We start from the raw sequence: 20,625 nt of genomic DNA, 5'->3' as shown, positions 1-20,625 counted from the left end.
GAAGATCTTTAAGACGCAATATTATTAATTATTAATTTCTTAACATACTCTTAATTTATTGTAAAAATTATTAATAAATATCAATCTATTTTGCATGTAAATGAACGCATTCATTGATATTAATGCTTATTTACAAGTCACGAGAAAAAATATTCCTTAAATTATAAATAACTTATACTACAATATAAAACGATATATTTTTAGTAACTGTTTTTAATTTCTATTTTTAATACAGACATTTTTTTCTTATTTATATTCTGTAATTCTTTTTTTACTATTTTACTTTTTATAATGTTCAGAAAAATAATAATAATTTTTTAATGTACTTTTTTTGCTAGTATTATAAAATACAAAAAAATTGTATATATATATTTTTATGATCAAAAGTTTAGGTGAGTTGGTAAACAATTAGAAGTTTATGATAACGCAACGCAGCGCAGCGCAGCGCAACTTGCAGTGTTTGACCGAGGAGACTAAGTAACGAACGATGGCGAAGACGAGGAAGAGAGAGTAATAATAATAATTAAAACTGGGGAGGGTGGGGCCAGCGACAGACAAGACTCTCTTCCTTCCGGTTCCATCCTCAACACCAACTGTCTCTCTTTATCCATCGCCCTTCCCGCTTTCCACGAACCTTCTCCTAAGTCCTATCTCTCTCTCTCTCTCACACACACACAATCACAATCTCTTCTCTTCATTCTTCGCAATCTCACGCTCTTTCTCTCTGCTTCGTTACTTCCTTTCCGGTATTCACTCTCACTTTCTTCTTCTCTGTAACTGCTTCCTTGCTTTCTCAATTGTTTCTCCTCTGACTCGGCTGCGAATTTCATTGTTCAGTTAATTAGGTTATTTAATTTCTACGAGGATCCAGGGTACTAATTTGTTTTCGTTTTATGGAATTATTATTATATTGTTATTATTGGAGTGAATGGTTTATACACTGAATTGTCATCAGATCATAAACTCTGCCTGTACGATATGTTTGATTGTTTTTAACGTAACTATTTAAAAGGCATGTCAATAATTTCTGAATGGTTGACCTAGTAAAATTAAACTCTCTCATTTATTATGTTTGGAATTTCGTCCCTGATTAATAGTGCACTGTTTTAGTAATTCCTACACACACGGTAGCCATCCGTATCGTGATGATGTGTACTGCTAAGTGCGTGCTGATATTTTGAGGGAGACTATATTTCTGGCTATCGCCCTTATTTTTTTTATTATTTTTTTTAATGTCTCTGTTGTCGGCTATTATTGGATGTTTTATTTCGTTTCTGGATTTATTATGCTTTTGCTAATTGTCGCTTATGTCGGATCAAGATATGGGAAGGTGCTTGGGCTACTATTTTACCCTGTTGATGATGCTGTGGATGAGTTTGTCTGTGTTTTGGTTGATAATTGAAGTATGTAACGGTGAGTGTTTCTATTATTTCAGGAGTAGGCTGTGAGATTTTAAGGTGCATGAAGAAGCTATTCAGTGTCCTGTGACGTTTGCACTACACTGATTCATTGAATTCTACCTTGCTTTTGAACTAGGACGTTCAGTCATGAATTTTCAGCAAGACAAATTTGTTAGGTTAGTTTCATGGTGCTTACTTTTATTTTCTCTATTGTGTGATGTTAGTTGTCACTGGAAGCAAGTCTTTTATGCTTGTGATAAAGGCTTCCCTTTTGTTGGTCTCAACTTTTGGAACCACTTTTCAGTTACCACTCTTCAATATCAAAATGCTTTAAAAACTTCAAATTGTTACCCTTTTTCAGAAGTTTTATTCCGTAATAATCACTTCTGTGCTTGTATGTCTCTTTCATAGTTCAATTGTCCCTGCTTTGGAAATATTGCTCATTAGGTGGTTGATCATAGTCTGAGTTTTATATTATTTATATGATTTTCAGATTTCGGGATTGGAATTCAGACAAGGGTTCTGAGAGCAACTCTCCTGCAATTCATGTAGCACGCTCAGGGAGAATTAGGAATACACTATGGTCAGTTTCCGAGAAGTTTCAAAGGGGTTTGGAATCTAGTTCAGAGGGGATAAAGAGATTTAGAAAATCATTCAAATCTCTTCCGTATAATAGAGTTCTTTCTGGAAGTTTTAGTTCCAGAAAGAAAATCCTTGATCCACAAGGTCCTTTCCTTCAAAAGTGGAATAAGATATTTGTATTATCATGTCTTATTGCTGTATCCCTCGATCCTTTGTTTTTCTATGTTCCTGTGATTGATGATAACAAGAAATGTCTTTCACTGGACAGAAAAATGGAAATTACAGCAACTGTTTTAAGATCTTTCTCTGACATTTTTTATATAATCCATATAATTTTCCAATTTCGTACTGGATTCATTGCTCCCTCTTCTCGAGTATTTGGAAGAGGTGTTTTGGTTGAAGATGCTTGGGCAATAGCAATGAGGTATCTGTCATCATACTTCTTAATCGACATTCTTGCCGTTCTTCCCCTCCCACAGGTAAGGAAATTCTAGCTGCTGTTGGACTTTTTGGCTTTCATCTTTTGTACATCCCTATAACTGTTCAAGAACTATGGGTTGATGAGTTTGTGTGTGAATGTAATCCAAATTTTGTTTTCACATGCTCTCTCTTTCTAGGAAGTTGACACATTTTGCTGTCATTATTATTGTACCAAATGATTGCATTAATAAAGTCCAGTACAAAAAATGTGGACTTGTTCAAAAAATATATTGTAATAAGTGATAAGTTTGATCCTCCAAGATTAATATATTCGTATTTTTGTGGGCTTAATATATATATATATATATCATTGAGTTAATTCAATAAGCTTATTGTGACTCCACCTGCTCCTATAATGATAGGTGGCAATTCTAATTATCATTCCAAAGTTGAGAGGCTCTGAATCACTGAATACGAAGACCTTGCTGAAATTTATCGTCTTCTTCCAATATATCCCACGGTTTTTACGAATAATTCCATTATATAAAGAAGTTACTAGAACCTCTGGCATTCTCACCGAAACAGCTTGGGCTGGAGCTGCATTCAATCTCTTTCTTTACATGCTAGCAAGTCATGTAAGTTTATGCTGCAGCTTTTCTTTTTCCTTTTTCTTGTGTATATTACTGAATAATATTTTGTCATATTGCTTTGTACTAAATTTATTATTTACTTTTTCCACTCTGTTTCGGGGATCAGTAGCCTTTTTTCTATCAACCTTTTGGCAACTTGTTAGTTTCTGCCATCCACCAATGATCATTTTGTGGCCAAGAATGAGTCATACAATGATGAACTGGTTGTGATTCACACCATCCTCCTATTGTGAATTATACCAATGGTGATTTCTCCTATTTTCACTAGTAGTAGTGATGCATGAGGATTAGGAAATTTATGTTGATGATCATTCCGGCCATTCTACTAGATTTCTTTCCAGCAATACTATCTCTAGTGTCTCCAACATCCTTGAGTTGCCTTTGCATCCAAGTTTAGTGGATCCCATGTTATAGTTTTCCTTTTTAAAAAGGTTTAGTTGTTACAAGCTAAAACTTAAGCTTTGTAAGCTGTACTGCTGTAGTTTGAAGGGCATCCAATAATATCTTCATTATCTTGATTTCATCTTAGAATTATTTAAAATAATTTTAGATGATCTCTTTGGCTTAGTTTTTATACTTCACAATATTTAATGATTTTATTTCTTTATTTAGTTAGGATTATTATATAGTATTGGCATAAATACGAATTAGTGCTTTATGTCTTGTAACTCGTCATTTGATGTTATATCAACTTAATATCAATTTCAGAGTATTTAGTCTCTATTATCTCCTTTTCTACAATATCATCTGCTTCTCTCCGATGATTTATTTGTTACTCGTAGGTTATTGGTGCCTTTTGGTACTTGTTTTCTATAGAAAGAGAAACCACATGCTGGCAACATGCATGTCGAAGAAATAGCACATGTAATACAGCAGAAATGTATTGTGATAATCATCGAGGTGTGGGCACAATTTCAGGATTCCTGAATGCTTCTTGCCCAATACAGGATCAAAATACAACACTGTTTAATTTTGGAATATTTCTTGATGCCCTTCAATCTGGAGTTGTGGAGTCAAGAGATTTCCCACAGAAGTTCTTCTATTGTTTTTGGTGGGGCCTAAGAAATTTGAGGTGTGCTTTATTGGTTATTTTTATTATATGCTATTAATTTTAAGATTATGCAGTAATCATACATTGCAATGTGTTCATGATTTTGATGACAACTGTGTTGAGTTGATATGAGTGTGATGCTAGGAACCTGTAGTTGGGCTTGGACTCCATATGTCTGCATGCTCATATCATAGAATTGTTTCTTATAGCTCTGTTTACCGACATCCCTTGAATTAAAATATTCTACCATTTAATGTGTGTATACTCAATAAATGAATCATTTCCCAGGTGTTTTGTGTGTGAAATGCATGTGTTTTGAGGGTTTGTTTGGGCATATAATATTTGCAGATAAAGTGGACAAGTATTAAGTATGTTTTTCATATCTGATTCTGTACCGATTTTTCTTGAATTGAAAGGCATTAATTTTCAATGACAAAAATTGCATAATCTATAAGTTGGATTACTTCTGATTTGGTGCTTAGAAGTGGAAAATGGTTGCCTTCAGTTTTGAATTTGTTTAATGCAACAAATGTGAGGTGGGGGACTGGGAGAGGCATCAATCAGTTATCAATTTTGAAGTTTCATACTATTCATATCATATCTTAGGGGATGTATTGAATTGGGATTTCAAAAGAAAATTTTAGCATGAAAAAGTCTTAATGGATTTTAAAAGACTTCGTAGGAATGTATGACTTTTAATTTTTTTTTAAAATACCTTTAAAACTTGGGTTTTAATCAAGACTTTGTAATTCATATTCTAATGGATTTTGATGGATTTATATTATAAGATTTTATGGATTTCATAGGAAAACATGGATTTGTAATATTACGAAATTTAATCATAAAAATATAACATAAATAAGAAAGAAAAGTAAAATCAATACAATTTTTCTATCTTTGACAAATAATTGTCTTTATCTTTTGATAAATAATTGTCTTTATCTTTTGACAAATAATTGTCTTTAATATCCTTTTAATCAAAATTTATTCACATATCTAAAGTTATACAAGCCCTCAATACATTGAAATATTCTCTTTCATGCACTTGAGTCTAAACAATATATTTAAAATTATAGTCTTCATTAACCGGTAGAATTAAAAATAAAGATTCATCTACTAATTCATTTGAAAAATCATTATAATGACATTCTTTGTAAAAAAAAAAGTTATGTAACGTTACATGTTAATACAAGTTCAATTTGTGTCTTAAATAGAAATTGAGGTCTTGGCTCAAAAATTGTGAAGTGTGATTTAAAAATACTAAATATCCTCTCAATCACATTTCTTAAGGATACATGGCATAAATTAAATTTTCATTTTCATTTTGAGGGTCTACCATGATTTGCAAATTTTTTTAATATGTGTTTCAAAATTTTATATTTCGATATTAAATTTTATTAAAATAAATAGTTAAATTTTAATAATTTAAAAAATTTAATAATAGATACTATTTAATAATATAAAAATCATTTCAAATATTTAATAATTAAAAAACAAATATTGATAAGTTATCCATCAATTGACAGATAAAAATAGAAGAAAAAGAGATAAATGAGAGATGAATAAAAAGAGAAAGAGAAGAGATAGAGAAAAAAGAGAAAGAGAAGCAAGAAGGGCAAGAGAGGAGAGAGAAAAAAGAATATGAGATAAAAAAGAAGGGATAAATAAAAAGAGAAAGAGAAAAGAAGAGAAAGAAGCAAAAATGGCGAGAGAGAAAGAGAGAAAAAAAATTGGAGAGAAGCAAGAAAAGCGAGAGAAAATATTTAAGAGAGAAAAAAAAAGTAGAAATAGAAAGGGAAAAAAGTCATGCGAAATCTCAAGTTTTGGTGTGATTGTTTGATGAGTGAATTACATGTAAATCATACTTAAAAAGTCTCAAAAATCCAATATTCAAAATAGTCTATTGAAATCTATATATTTTTTAATACCAACAGACTTTATTTAATTAACAAAAAAGTCTTAATTGAACATTACCAAATTTTGATGAACTCTTAAAAAAATTGTGATTTTTTTAATTGAATACCACCAGATTTTAAGGAACTCTTAAAAAAAATCCTAATTGTTTTAATTGAATATCACATGACTTTTTTATATTAAAAAAAATGTCTTGATTGAATACCACAAAACTTTTTTACAATAAAAAAGTCTTTTAAAGTCCATTGAAATCCTAATCAAATGCACCCCCTTAATATGATTTCAATTTTGATTTTGTTGTTGAGCATATTGTTATCAAGCTATCTGGCATTCTGTTAATATTCCTCCGTCTATTGCAGTTCTCTTGGTCAGAACCTTGCAACGAGTACCTATGTTTGGGAAATCTGCTTTGCAATTTTCATCTCAATTGCTGGTTTGGTATTATTTGCATTCCTCATCGGAAATATGCAGGTTGGTGTCAAATATCTTTTTATTGTCTGTTAATCAAGCAATAATACTGGCAAGTAGCAGTATTTGTTAATTTACAAATAAAATGGTTGGAGTACCATATTTTCCTCCTGTGATCCGTCTCCTTCCATCTTTTTATATTAGCTGTTTTTTGGTGCTGTAATTCTTTTTTTGTTAGTTAATTAAGATTTTCTCTTTTGGAAACTTCCTCGTGAAACACGACATCATAAATCAATTTTTGCAATAAGAATTAGAGCAATTACTGTTATAGTGTGAATTTGCAGTAATAATTTTGAAGTATTTTTGGGGAGTGAACATCAGATTCTGTGGAATTCGTTTTTCTGGGTTGTCCTCCTGGTGAAGTAGATGTCATTATCAATTCTATAACTTATTGTTGTGAGAAAATATTCTTCCCAAAGAAATAGTCTTAATCTTACACTGGATTTTAAGGAAACACATGCATTTGAAATTTCCAGTTTCTCAAATGTTGTTATTTGCCTTGTGCCTGCAAGTGTTGCCTGAAATAGGGAGAACAGTTAAAATTATTGTATATTAAGTTACTGTTATTCTCTTCAGGTAGGCATGGACTACAATATCTGTTTCTAATGCTCTTCCTCTTCCAGAATTATCTATTTTTTCTGATCATATTTTAGATATATATATCTAAAATCTTGGTCCGCATTTTTTTATTTCCACATTTCTGCTTGGAAACTAGTTCCACCCCTGGGCCAAATTTTCTTCTACTTTTTGACTCATCATATTATTCTTTTGAAACAGACATATTTGCAGTCAACGACTACCAGATTAGAGGAAATGAGGGTGAAAAGGAGAGACGCAGAACAATGGATGTCTCATCGATTACTCCCTGACAGTCTGAGAGAAAGAATCAGACGACATGAGCAGTACAAATGGCAAGAAACCAGAGGTGTTGATGAAGACAATTTAATTAGAGATCTTCCCAAGGACTTAAGAAGGGATATTAAGCGGCATCTTTGTTTGGCTTTGCTGATGAGGGTAAGTTTCTTAATTTTTTGTATATCGTACTTAAGAAGGGATATTAAGCGGCATCTCGGTATCTCTTTCTTAATTTTTTGCATATCGTATTACTATTGTTCTTTAACTGTGACTATGATCATTGCTTTTTTTTTTATTTATATTGAAAATGAAAATATGCTTGGCCTATTTTAGTATATCTGTCTTTGATCCATTGGGGCATTGGATAGGAAGATATGGGATACCTGCGTATAAATATAACAGAAATGCTGGTTTAACAAATTTAAGATTTTTCCAAACTTTGCTTCTAGGTTGATTAAATAAAAATATGCAAGTGCGTTACCATATATCTTTATGCAATTTTTTCTTTGCTTTTCCTAGTAATTTGTTTGAACATGTGCTGCATGCACATCTGAACTCTCTAAAGGAGTATTAGGGATGGTTTCCTTAGTAATTTTGAAGCACTGCAGTTTCCTGTGTAATTAAATGGAATGGAGAAATGATAAACATAGTTGTGATCGTTGAGCTAAAACTATTTAGGTGTGTCCTGGAGGCTGGAGAAGGATCCATAATCTATTGGTAATTGAAAATATTTAGGTATATCAAGAGGGAAAGTCTGATGGATTTGAAATTTTAAGACAATCCTTGAAAAGTAAACCAATTATCATTGCTATTGGAAGTTTTGAAGCTATAGTTGTTTTCCCAAGTACGAAATTTTTGTAATAACTTAATCTTTCTCTTGCATGGACTTAAGGTGCCAATGTTTGAGAAAATGGATGAGCAACTTTTGGATGCAATGTGTGACCGACTCCAGCCAGTGTTATACACAGAAGAAAGCTGCATTGTCCGGGAAGGTGATCCTGTTGACGAGATGCTCTTCATCATGCGAGGCAAGCTATTGACCGTGACCACCAATGGTGGAAGAACAGGCTTCTTCAACTCTGAATACCTCAAGGCTGGTGACTTCTGTGGAGAGGAACTTCTCACATGGGCATTAGATCCTCACTCCACATCCAACCTTCCCATATCAACTAGGACTGTCCAAACTCTTTCAGAAGTGGAAGCATTTGCTCTAAAAGCCGATGACTTGAAGTTTGTCGCATCTCAGTTCCGTCGCCTTCATAGCAAGCAGCTTCGCCACACTTTCCGGTTCTATTCGCAACAATGGCGAACATGGGCTGCATGTTTCATACAAGCAGCCTGGAGGCGCTATAGCAAGAAGAAGCTGGAAGAGTCTCTGAGGGAAGAGGAGAATAGGTTGCAAGATGCATTGGCCAAAGCAGGTGGTAGTTCACCCAGTTTAGGTGCCACAATATATGCTTCAAGGTTTGCAGCTAATGCACTTAGACTTTTACGAAGAAATAGCACGAGGAAGAGCAGGGTGCCTGAGAGAATATCACCCATGCTGCTGCAGAAGCCTGCTGAGCCTGATTTTACTTCTGAAGAGCAATAGTTGTGGAAATATTAATGATTATGGATAGATGGCCAAAAATGTCATTTTGTTTATTTGTTTTATTTTGTAAGTTAGTGTAACATATAAAGATCATGTCTATAAAATATAAACTGAAGTTGTACATAAATGTATGATTGTTGCTAAATGCTTTCATTGGTGAACGTAACTCAGAAAAAATAAACCATTTTTTTAATTTTTTTTTTTTTTTTACTTGTCGATTCATGGAAGTGATATTTCAAACGCAAATGGGATAATCTTCCGTTCAAAAATAATTTAAAATTGACTCAATTTTTTTAGTCTTGATCTACAAAAGTTGTCTGGTCTATAGACAATATTTCATTTCGTGTTGTACTTATTAAATATAAAACAATATTTTAATCTCTGTAAATGCACATGATTAAGGGTTTAATTAATAACTATGTACAACAATGTAAAACAGGTTTTACATATTGTCTAACAATCATAAATTATGCTGTCCAGAAAAAACACCATAAATCATTATTGATATAACTTTAATTATTATAAAAGTAAATAAACTTATCATATATATTAATTTGTGATTAGATGATGAAAAATCATTATTGATATAAATTTAATTATTATAAAAGTAAATATGTTGATTTGTGGTTAGATGATGAAAAATTATTATTGATATAAATTTAATTATTATAAAAGTAAATATATTGATTTGTAATTAGATGATGAAAAAATTATTATTGATATAATTTCAATTATTATAAAAGTAAATAAACTTATCATATAGTGACTTGTGGTTAAATGATGACGTAAAATGTGTAGCCTATTTTATCATAATTTAAATAATTTAGTTTTAAAAAATTATAAAATCTTAAAAATTAGTCTTAAAATTGTACGTAGAAATCACCATGTATGCACCCGCGCTTAAAAATTAGTCTTAAAATTGCTCAAGCGTGTGGTTCAGCGGTAGGGGTTGATCCACGCTTAAGCAAGGTCAGGAGTTCGAATCCTGCCTTGTGTATGCAGCCGCGTTAAATCTTGGGGCTAGCTATCCCACCCTTTGAGGTGCCTCCAACGTAGCGAGGAGATTAGTCACTGCTGTCGGCGGTGGATACTCCAGAGACGAACCAAAAAAAAAAATGTACGTAGAAATCACCATGTAATGGATGAAGGAGGAGAGGAAGTATAAAAAATGAATTGAGAGTCAAGCTAAAGTTTCTTTTTTAAATACTCATTTTATAATATTTAACTAAATTGAGAGTATGGGTCAAGAATGTGATTCCTAGGTAATATTCCTTTAGTACCTTTCGTTTAGTATTCTCATAATTCATGGCTAATATTTAGCCGATTATTAATATTAAAAATTTAACACGTAAACAAAAATATTTTAAGCATAACATGCAACAAAATATTAGTAAATCATTAAAAGATGGTAACAAATTCTGGAAGAACAAGGTATGCCTTTTATTTATATATGCATGAATTTCAATTACATGATACACGTAGTAAACAAAAATAAGGATACTCTTTAGGAGCTACTATTACTGAGAGGATGCTCTCCATATTGCCTCTGCTTCTAATTCAGTCTTTCTTGAGATGAGAGGATGATATCCCTTTTATTATTTAATATGAATTTAGAATTTCCTGCACATTTCTCTCTTTACTTTTCTTTTTCAATAGAAAGTTTAGTAAGCCTTCAAATTGGTACGTCAGTCGTTTATTTTTAAATAATCCAACATTATAGATATAAAAATAAACTTACATTATTTTTTATTTTATCTATTTTAAATGTCCTATGGTTGCAGCACAAACAAAACAAGGCTTTTGAATTTGAGCTCCACAGCAATAACGTATTCAAAAGACTAATCTCATGTTTGATTAACCCAGGCAATTGTTCCAAATTGGCGATCAATTCATCAAATTAACAAACAAAATTTCAATAAGAAATCAAACTTCGAAAAAATCCAGAATTGCACCACAAATTATTTCCACGTATAATTTACGTGATTGATAATGCACGTCTTACAAGCATATTCAGAAAGGGAAAAAAACTAATATAGAACAGTTAACTAAATACGAGACAACCACCCTAAGATTTCAACAAAGCTAATCCGAATTAGTTAACATAAAAATAATCACACCAAAGTTCCTATTTATCCCACACTTGTCAATGACAATGAAGTCAAAATCGCTTATTTAGGAATTACATACGTAAACATGCATTGTTATGCTACTGAAGGGCAGGATCACGGAGCAGACTCACTTCTCTCTTCAGAAACACAGGCAACGCAAAAGCAGCTGAGTGCATCTGCAAAAGCATCCATACCCATAAATTTCACTTCATATGAATAAATCTAGAGTTTGCAATTGGCATTTAAGATGTGTTCAAGTAAATAAATAAGTAATCATTCAATAAGCTCTTATCACATGAAGGCTTATATCAAAGCCTTGATGAGAATCACAAAGTCACATGCTCTATATAGTAAAAAGATCACTGATACCAATGAAGGTTATATAGGAAAAAGCATCGACGGCCTATAGACCATATATTTTACCTCTGAGTTATAGAAACGAAGTTCTCTTTTGTGCTCATTAGCACCTTCCAACTTTTCAATGGGGTTGATGGGGTTTACAAAATCAACGGGTGGCCCTTCTGTTGAGCATAGAAGAAAACCTATCACGCCACTGCAGGCAAAGGTAGATGTTAAACAGCATTCAATCACCAATATTATCTACATAAACCAAAATGTAAATTACATTCCTCAACAAAAAAATAAAAATAATCTTGAAGTCGGTAGCAGGGTTCACTCTTTTGATTTCGATTTTCCCAGTTCCTAAATCAAATACTCCCTCCACTCTCAAATATAAGCAACAAAAAGTCTAAAAAATACAAGCAACAAAAAGTCTCGTGTTTGTTAGTCTTGAAATATAAGCAAATCTTAACTAATTTTACCTCATTTAATGATGTCATCTCTAAAAATTCCTTCATTTAATAAGGGTTTTATTTCCAATAACTCATTTTAATTCTTCATATTAAATTCAAATGAAGGGTAGTTTAAGAAAAAAGGATTTTTTTAGGATAAGACTGACACAATTAAATGATACGAACTTTTTCAATTAGCGTGAACTAGTGTTTATTTTTTGTTTATATTCAAGACCAGAAAGAGTAACTTACAATTATGAAAAATTGAAACCCCCCACCAAAAAGGTTAGCTGAAAACTTATGCCTAAAACTTGAAACACAATAAGGCAACAATGATACACACCCAGAAAAGCTAGGATTGATTTAACCTAAATTTATATTTTTTCCTTTTGCACAAATTCATGAAATTTTTAAAATAGTAAAACTAGAAAGGTTCTTGTCTGGTAAAGAATTTTTCCTACATAACCTTTTGGGTCCCACTATCATGGTCAGCCCACAGCAGTAGCACTCACTTCATCAAAAGGTGTAACTGCCACACTGTAAAAAAACATGTTTTCTATCTTGCACCAGATGGAAGCAAAAGACGAGAAAATTTATGAATTTCTGAAAGTAACATGAAAGTAGACAGAGGCGGATATTAATTTATCAGCACATTGAAAAGCACAACTACCTTGGATAAGTTGGTACACTTGCCCATGCATAATGTACAGAACCTTTGAAAGTTTCTCGACAAATGGAGATCATATCTTGAATAAGGTGTGTATGAAGCCACATACTTTCTGCCATATTACAAAGAACTCCACCAGGCCTTAACGCCTTAGCAATAGTCTCAAAAAATGGCTTCTCAACAAGTTCCTGGGCAGGACCTAAATTACGAAAGTAATACTGTAAATAATTAAATATAATAACCAACAATTGAGCAATCTTAATCTCTTAAATCTCTCTATATGATTAGCATGTGTCTAATAGGTTTACGGATAACACAAAATTTAGCAACAAAAATTATGAGAAAACCACAGAAAATGAAACTTTTCAATGAAAATCATAGTTGTATGCAAGGTAGATGCAGATAGTTGATCAATATTATTATACCAGCCAACACAAAGAATTAAAATTGTCAATGAAACTTCCTGGTAAATAAAGGCTAAACACAAGTTGCAGAGAATAGACCTAGTATGTAATTGAGTGTCAAATGGAGTTACAAGGGTTCAGGTCAACATCATCTAGTTAAGCAATGTCAAAACTGAAGAAAAAATATAGTTGTTCATCAAAACACTATTTTTCATTCCTCAATAACGTTTTGTTCAGTATTAAATACAAAACTACACAGTTCTAACCGAATATATTAAATGAAACATTTTAAATTGATGACATACCCACAGGATCAGAGGAATCAACAATTATGGCATCATATTTCCCTTCAGGAGAACTTTTAAGAAATTCAACAGCTGCCACAAATGGGTGAAAATAAGAACAAATGTACTCAGATCTAGAAACTCAAATTTAAAACAAGACCAGCAGATAATATATACCATCACCAACATGCAAGTGTACTCGAGAATCTTCAAACCCAACAGCTAACTGAGGAAAAAACCTCTTAGAAACCTACAAAATAACTATCGCAATAAGTTTTTCCCAATAATGAAATCAGCTATATTAATGAATAAAACAGTGCCTTTACTTACATCAATAACCATCTTATCGATCTCACAAATATCAATATTTTCCACTGAACTGTGGCGGGATACTTCCCTTAAAACTCCACCATCTCCGCCGCCAACAACTAAAACCTGTATCAAGAACATAAGAAATCATTAAACATGTTATAAAAAAGAGACGAAAAAAACAATTTTTTAATATATCTCAATTACTTTCCACCATGCAGATGAGAGCATAAAAAATAAGAAGAACAACCAGCAAGGTTGTCAAGACTCAGGATATATTAAATAACCAAAGCATGCAAATATAGGAGGAGCATTGACAGATATACTAAACAAAAAGAAGGACTACGAACCTAGTAAATAGTACCATAATAGAATGCACTAAACTTTTTGATATATCATTTTGCATTAATGATGATAAGGAACCATACTTTTAAATTGAAACTAAAGCAATTAAATTAGTTTTTTCAATTGAAAGTCGTGATTATAAACTCAAACCAAGATCATTGGATCTAATGACATTACATTTTTGGGGGACTGAATTGAACAGAGGGGAAGATGAGTTATCATCTCCTGGTAAGCACATTCATCCTTCTCAGTCAATTGAACAATTCCATCAAGTACAAGCACTTTCCCATATGTTGATGACTGCAAAATAAAAATTAGGGTTAATCACCTATCACTTAAAGGTATAATTTAGAGAACATTATAATAAGAGGCCAAACCTGAAAAACCAAGACCTCTTGGTACTCTGACTTTTCCTTGTATAAAATCTCTTCTACTTTGATTGAATGGGCTTCTCCTAATGATAGACACTAAAGCCATCAGCAGCAATCATTTCGTACACAATGCACAAATAAAATACATACTGAACAATCAAAGAGAAAGCTTCTATATATGACTGTAAAATACGGACATTGGTGATCATTATTTGCAGTTCAAAAGAAAAGGAGAAAAACAGATTCAAATGTTCAATGCAATAACATCAGACATCTGGGCCAGTCTCCAGCCAAAAGTAATTTTCAATGTCAAACAAGATTCTCTTTTCCCCTTCAGCCTCTACGAGGGTTCAAGGGTATATAAAGTTAACAATAATCATCAAACAAATATTTTCTTTTTTTAAATGTTTGCAATTAAGGTCATGAAACATCATAAAAGAGGAAAAAATCCAACTCCAATAGACATGAAGCAATAATACACGAACTGTGCAAAACTGCAGGTGTATATGTAACACCCACCTGGCCACATTGGGTTGTTGAAATACGCAGCTTTTCCGGATTTTCCTGTAAAAAAAAAAAAGATAATGTGGAGTAATGAACAACGGTAATACTTTTGCTGCAGCAATTAGATTGTAAAGAAAAAAACGGAAAACAAATAAAAGATAATGACCAGAGCAAGTTTGAGAAGCTGAGAACCACCCAGAAACAACAGTAGAATGGCACTTAGCCTCTGACTCCGGGACTGAAGCCAATGCCTTCAAACAACAAGAAGGAATTTCCTTCTCTAACCCATTCCCATTACTCGCCTTCCCATCCATAGTCTTCTGGCATTCCAAACCTCTTCCTGCGCCGTCCTCCATATATTATTCTTTTCTTCTCTGGCTCCAGTCTCTGCATAATAATAAGCACATGACATGACTCATCACAAAAAAATTATCCCACTATCTTTAAGTTGACAAAACAAAAATAGCAGCACTTACAAACCAAACTAAATAGCAGAGAGTAAGGGGGAAACAAAACACAATGCCAATTCCGAGCAAGATGAACCTCAATTTATATGCATAACCCCTAAAGAGAAAAACTGGAAAAGATTTTCTTTCCTATTTTATTTGGTTTTATAAATTAGGTCTGACCTGTGTTCACCGACAACGTACAAAATATATGACTCCTCAAACAAATAAAGGGCGAAATTGGTTAAGAAAACAAGCCCCAGAAAAAGGAAACAAAACAAAACCACAACGATACTTTGGGGCATAATTTAATAATTTAAATTTTAACGATAAAGAATATAAAAAAAATATACTTAATTAGACATAATCAGAACGAAATCATTTCAGTCAGCAGCTTGATATCCGTTTCGAAAATACAATAAAATATAATATATGGTATCATATACAGCATCCATCAATCATGAAACATGAAACATGAAACAAGCACTGATTTCAGGGTACAAAATCATAGACGAGACAATCAAATTGAAATCTCTCTAAACGCCTAAATAAACAAATTAGTTTCATTCCCTATTTAATTACACCCCGACATGACAGACTTGGATTATGTCCTCTCTCTAAAAAAAAAAGTGACGTCCGGTTTCGCTCCATTTGGAGAATAGGAAAGGAAATGATAGTAAAAAATAGGGAATGGTGGAAAATGCAGCGGAAGGTGAAAGGGAGGGTCTTGCCTGGTGTGAATGTGGGAGAGTGAAGGAAGATGGATAGACAGAGAGAGTCACAGTCACACACACTCTGTATCGCACTATCCACCTTTTCTCTCTCTTCTCTTCAGAGCTTGCTTTGGAAGAAAATGGAGTCGCTTCTGCCTTTATTTATAAAGACGATGGTAGAGGCGCACGTTTCGACTTTCGATTCTGCCTTCCACGTTTTCTTTTTTTCTTTTTCTTTTCCTCCCCAACAACAAATGTTCTGTTGCTTTCGCCTTTTATAAATCAAAGGTACCATGCCACCTCAACATTATTCAATTCACATTCTTTAATTTGTTCAATAATTATAAATTTTTTTCAGTTTTGAGGAGGGAGAAAAATTTTATAATCTTTAATTTAGAAATATTTTTTTTTTTTGGTGAAGAAAGGGGCTAAGAGCCCAAAACAAACTCAGATAACACCCGCCAAATCAGCGGCTAAAGCGCGAAAGATGAAACTAGGAGGCGAATCGTAAATAATTAGATTCTCCTCTCCTATATTACATTGTTTAGCTAAGAGATCTGCCACTAAGTTGGCCTCCCTACCAATATGCAGGTACGAAACTGTCTCACAGGAAGCCGCTAACTCTGATATCTCTTGAACTAGGTCAAAGCATTCATTCTGACGGGGGCAGCCATTCCTTAGCAGTGTGATTGCTTCTAGTGAATCAGATTCTATTAAAATGTGCGTACCCAATTTTTTAAGGTGAATTAGTCGAAGTCCTTGGGTGATGGCCCATAGCTCAGCTTTAATGACAGAGCAACGGTCTAGCTTTCTTGAGAATGCCATAATGCACCTCCCATCTAGGTTTCGAATTAAACCCCCACATGAGCTTGTCCCCGAATATGAAAACGGCCCCATCGCCATTTAACTTGATAAACCCCGAAGGAGGGCAAACCCAGTTCCTTGTGATACGTGTGTAATCTGACTGAGCTCCTGCATCAAATGGAGTGCTACTGTTAATTATTGACTTTGCACAATTCGTTACCTTGAGTACTAGTTGGCTTGCCGATAAGGACGACTGCTGAAACACAACTTCGTTTCTTCTGTTCCATAGTGCATCAATTGTGATCGCGAAGGAGAGGGGCCAGTTCATCAGCTCTGTACGACTCCTGGTTAGGTGGAAGATTAGCCACTCTTGAAAGTTACTTCCCGTGGGTTGACTGATGCAACTTCCCTTAGGTATCGAACTCCATACTTGGCGAGCAAAAATACAATCTCTTAGAACATGCATGGTATTTTCCACGTCCTGCATGCAGATAGGGCAAATTGGGCTGGTCGTTAAATCTCTACCAAAGCGAGCTTCATTCGTCATGAGGCTCTCGTGGGCCACGCGCCAGAGAAAAAGCCAGATTCTCTCTGGTCCTTGCCATTTCCATAGGACTTTGAAGATAGGGGCACAAGGATTTGAGTCAAATGCGGACAAGCTTGCATAGGCGGATCTTATGGTGAAAAGTCCATCAGTAGTAAGTCCCCACTGAATTTCATCAGCCCCAGCGCTCATCGTGGGAGGAGTTTGGGCTTCAATACTGTTCAAGGACTCCCGGGGGAGCCAATTGAGAATCTGATCACTCTTCCACGCTCCTTGATCAGTCACGTAATCTCTAACTTTCCGGAACAATTCAACAGGTGGGACGAACGTAGTTGCAAAGTGAATAAGCGGAACCTGTTGTGGCATCCAAGAGTCGAACCAAAATCGTGCAGCTTGACCATCCTTTACTCGCCACTTAACGTGAGGAGTGACATGTATCCAGTTCAAGCAGATGCCTTGCCACAAATTAGACATATTAGCCTTCTTCTCAACTCTGGGTATTGCACCATCTTGACATTTGTACTTCGAGCGGATAACTTTCACCTAGAGCTTGTTGGGTTCCGTAATTAAGCTCCACCCATTCTTCATCATGAAGGAGTTATTGACCGTTCTCATTGACCGAAGACCTAACCCACCTTGATCTTTAGGCATACAAATAGTCTTCCAACTGATGGCATGAATTTTCCTTGAGGTAGGGCTATCACCCCAGAGGAAGCTCATACACAATTTATCCACTTCATCGCAGATGCTCCGGGGTATGTGAACTGTTTGCTGGTATAACTTGGTATAGCCTCGATGACTGATTTGCATAGGGTAAGTCGGCCCGCGAAGGAGAGGGTAGATGCTTTCCACCCACTAAGTCTCTTATTTACGCAGTTTATCACATTTTGGTAATCTCTCCGACAGACTCTGGAGTGGTGGGCCGGAATACCCAAGTATTTTCCTAGGTTATTTGTACGTTGGAAACCTAAGCCTGAGCTGATATCATCTCTCACTGTATGTGCCACGTTCTTTGAGAAGAAGATCTTAGTCTTCTCTAGACTAACCTTCTGACCAGAGCTGGCACAAAAACGATCAAGACAGTCTCGGATTATTTCTGCTTGATTCATAGAAGCTTCGGAAAATAAGATAAGATCATCAGCAAAAGCAAGATGGGAAAGAGGGGGGCCATCTTTTGCCAGTCTGATCGGTTTCCATCTCTTCGCTTCAACCTCCTTGGTGATAAGTTGGAAGAGTCTCTCTATACATAGGACAAAAAGGTATGGAGAGATCGGATCTCCCTGACGAACATCGCGGGAGGGGAGGAATTCATCAAGGGTTTCTCCATTCCAAAGCATGCGCATTCTTGGAGAGGAAATACACGCCCAAATAATGTTCACAAGTTGTGCTGGGAGTCCAATATCTAGAAGGGTATCTTTCACAAAGTCCCACTTCAACCTATCGTAGGCCTTCTCAAGGTCAATTTTGAATGCCATCCATCCCTTTGCTCTTGATTTATATCTCATAGAGTGAATTACTTCCTGAAAAATTATGATGTTGTCTTTGCTCTGCCTGTTTGGAATGAAACTGCACTGGTTAGGATGGACTAGTTTCTCCATCACCTGTCTAAGTCTATTAGCCAAGACTTTAGTTAGAATTTTGTACGAAACGTTGCATAAACTGATAGGCCTCATCTGTTTTAGAGAGGAGACATTTTCCGTTTTCAGGACTAAAACAATCAATGTCTCATTGATATCGGCAACTCTAGAAGGTACAGCTTCGATCTCGTGGATTAATTTGCACACAGCATTACCCACAATGTCCCATTGGGATTTAAAAAACACAGCTTGTAGTCCATCAGGGCCAGGAGCCTTGAACCCACTCATACTCTTCACTGCATTATGAATCTCTCCATTGCTGATGGGCGTTTCCAGAGTGGAGAGTTCGTCTTCGTTAAGTCTCGGGAAAGCATTAGTCAAGCTGAAAGGTTCCATGTGCCTTTCATCAGTGAAGAGCGTTCTGTAAAAAGTAGTTACCATTCTTTCCAATTCGGCTGGTTGTTCCATCCAGTCCCCATTTTCATTCAGCAGCTTAAACACCTTATTTCTTCTGCGTCGAGCAATGGTAGTTCCGTGGAAAAACCTAGTATTTTTATCTCCCATGCGAAGCCACTTACACCGGGATTTTTGAAACCAAATAATTTCTTCTCTCTTGAGAATTTCGTCTAATTCAGTCCATAATTCCATTTGTAATTTTTCAAGAAAACGGTTAGGGCCTTGAAGTAATTTTGTAGTAATTCCATTCAGACGTCTGAGAAGTTTCCGTTTTGTGAAGAACACGTTCCCAAATGTGGACTTATTCCACTCAAGTAAGGAGTGTTTCGTATGATTTATCCGTTGATTCCATCCCTCGTTGGCATTCCACACGTTGCCTATAAGGGTCGGAAATTCCTTGTGGGTCATCCATGCAGCTTCAAAGCGAAAGGGTCGACGATAGGTCTAGGCGCTCATGTTTGCAGAAAATCTAATGAGTATTGGTGTGTGGTCAGATTTTAGGGGATTTAAATGTGAAAGCGAAGCATCCGGGAACCTTACACACCAATCATACGACACCAAGGCCCTGTCCAATCGTTCAAATAGGTTCCCACGGCGCCATGTGAAAGGGGCTCCGTTGTAACCCATATCCATGAGGCTGGTTTGATTAATGCAGGATTTAAAAGCTTGGTCCCCTCTAAAGAGGGTTTGGCTAATACTTCACTCTCTTTCATGGGGTTGTAGTACTGCATTAAAGTCACCCATCACTAGCCAGGCTCCATCCACCAGACTCGCCAGCCGAGATATATCCCGCCAAAGTGGAATACGGCCTTGCGGGTGTGGGTTTGCATAAACAAAAGTGAAAAACCACGGGTTATCACCTTCATTTATCTTGATATGAATGAGGTGAGCATTGTGTTCCAAAATGTCCACGGTCCATCTGCTCGAGTCCCACATGCACCAAATCCCTCATGCTTGTCCCTGAGCCTGCACCATGAAACACTTATCAAGTGAGATCTTACGAGCAACCTTCCAAACACAATCACCACTGATGTGGGTTTCCATAAGGCAAAGGAGTCCAACATTATACTCCCTAATGACGTCATTCATCAAAGAGGAAAACCCTCTTCCCCCTGCTCCTCTACAGTTCCAACTTAAGCAATTCATTGGGAACTACTAGTGTTATTGGGTTTTGAAACCCCTGGACTTCCATCATGCTTTGCTTCCAAAGAAGGTTGACTAGCAGAAAAACTATGATTATTCCTTAGCTTCGGGTCAAAATGCCTCCGTAGTGCCTCCGCATAGATTTGAGTTTCCTCGTCAGGTAGAGACACTCGCGAAGCCATGCCCTGTAGCAATAGCTCTGGTGTAGCTTTATTCGTCATTAATCGT

At 35.1% G+C, this 20,625-nt stretch overlaps 2 protein-coding genes across 5 annotated transcripts; one reads left to right on the top strand and one right to left on the bottom strand.

Annotated features, from left to right (window-relative positions):
* Positions 1 to 417: 417 nt before the first annotated feature.
* Positions 418 to 9,092, top strand: LOC109796021 (cyclic nucleotide-gated ion channel 1). Of its 2 annotated transcripts, XM_083076984.1 has the most exons (9): positions 418 to 746; positions 838 to 872; positions 1,436 to 1,576; positions 1,894 to 2,461; positions 2,825 to 3,037; positions 3,835 to 4,124; positions 6,377 to 6,488; positions 7,263 to 7,499; positions 8,233 to 9,092. In XM_083076984.1, the coding sequence occupies exons 3-9, from the start codon at positions 1,548 to 1,550 to the stop codon at positions 8,929 to 8,931; spliced, it is 2,148 nt and encodes a 715-aa protein (XP_082933110.1). In that variant the 5' UTR covers positions 418 to 746; positions 838 to 872; positions 1,436 to 1,547; the 3' UTR covers positions 8,932 to 9,092. The 2 variants fall into 2 exon arrangements, with proteins under 2 accessions (XP_082933110.1, XP_020211211.1); XM_020355622.3 differs by lacking the exon at positions 838 to 872.
* Positions 9,093 to 10,877: 1,785 nt separating this feature from the next.
* Positions 10,878 to 16,128, bottom strand: SPDS3 (spermidine synthase 3). Of its 3 annotated transcripts, none has more exons than XM_020357501.2 (11): positions 15,892 to 16,125; positions 14,881 to 15,101; positions 14,730 to 14,774; positions 14,217 to 14,293; positions 14,017 to 14,139; positions 13,516 to 13,620; positions 13,363 to 13,435; positions 13,207 to 13,278; positions 12,501 to 12,696; positions 11,463 to 11,592; positions 10,878 to 11,215 (listed from the first exon to the last, which is right to left on the bottom strand). In XM_020357501.2, exons 2-11 carry the CDS (start codon positions 15,068 to 15,070, stop codon positions 11,138 to 11,140), a joined length of 1,089 nt encoding a protein of 362 aa, XP_020213090.1. In that variant the 5' UTR covers positions 15,071 to 15,101; positions 15,892 to 16,125; the 3' UTR covers positions 10,878 to 11,137. The 3 variants fall into 3 exon arrangements, with proteins under 3 accessions (XP_020213090.1, XP_020213091.1, XP_082933111.1); XM_020357502.3 differs by lacking the exon at positions 15,892 to 16,125 and adding an exon at positions 15,191 to 15,828; XM_083076985.1 differs by lacking the exon at positions 10,878 to 11,215 and adding an exon at positions 12,297 to 12,367 and having other exon boundaries at positions 11,460 to 11,592; positions 15,892 to 16,128.
* Between the last annotated feature and the right edge of the window lie 4,497 nt (positions 16,129 to 20,625).

The sequence above is a fragment of the Cajanus cajan genome, chromosome 6, assembly GCF_000230855.2.
Source record: "Cajanus cajan strain Asha chromosome 6, NIPB_CcT2T_4, whole genome shotgun sequence".
NCBI classification, from domain to species: Eukaryota; Viridiplantae; Streptophyta; class Magnoliopsida; order Fabales; family Fabaceae; genus Cajanus; species Cajanus cajan.
This window is presented reverse-complemented; position numbering and strand designations above follow the sequence as displayed.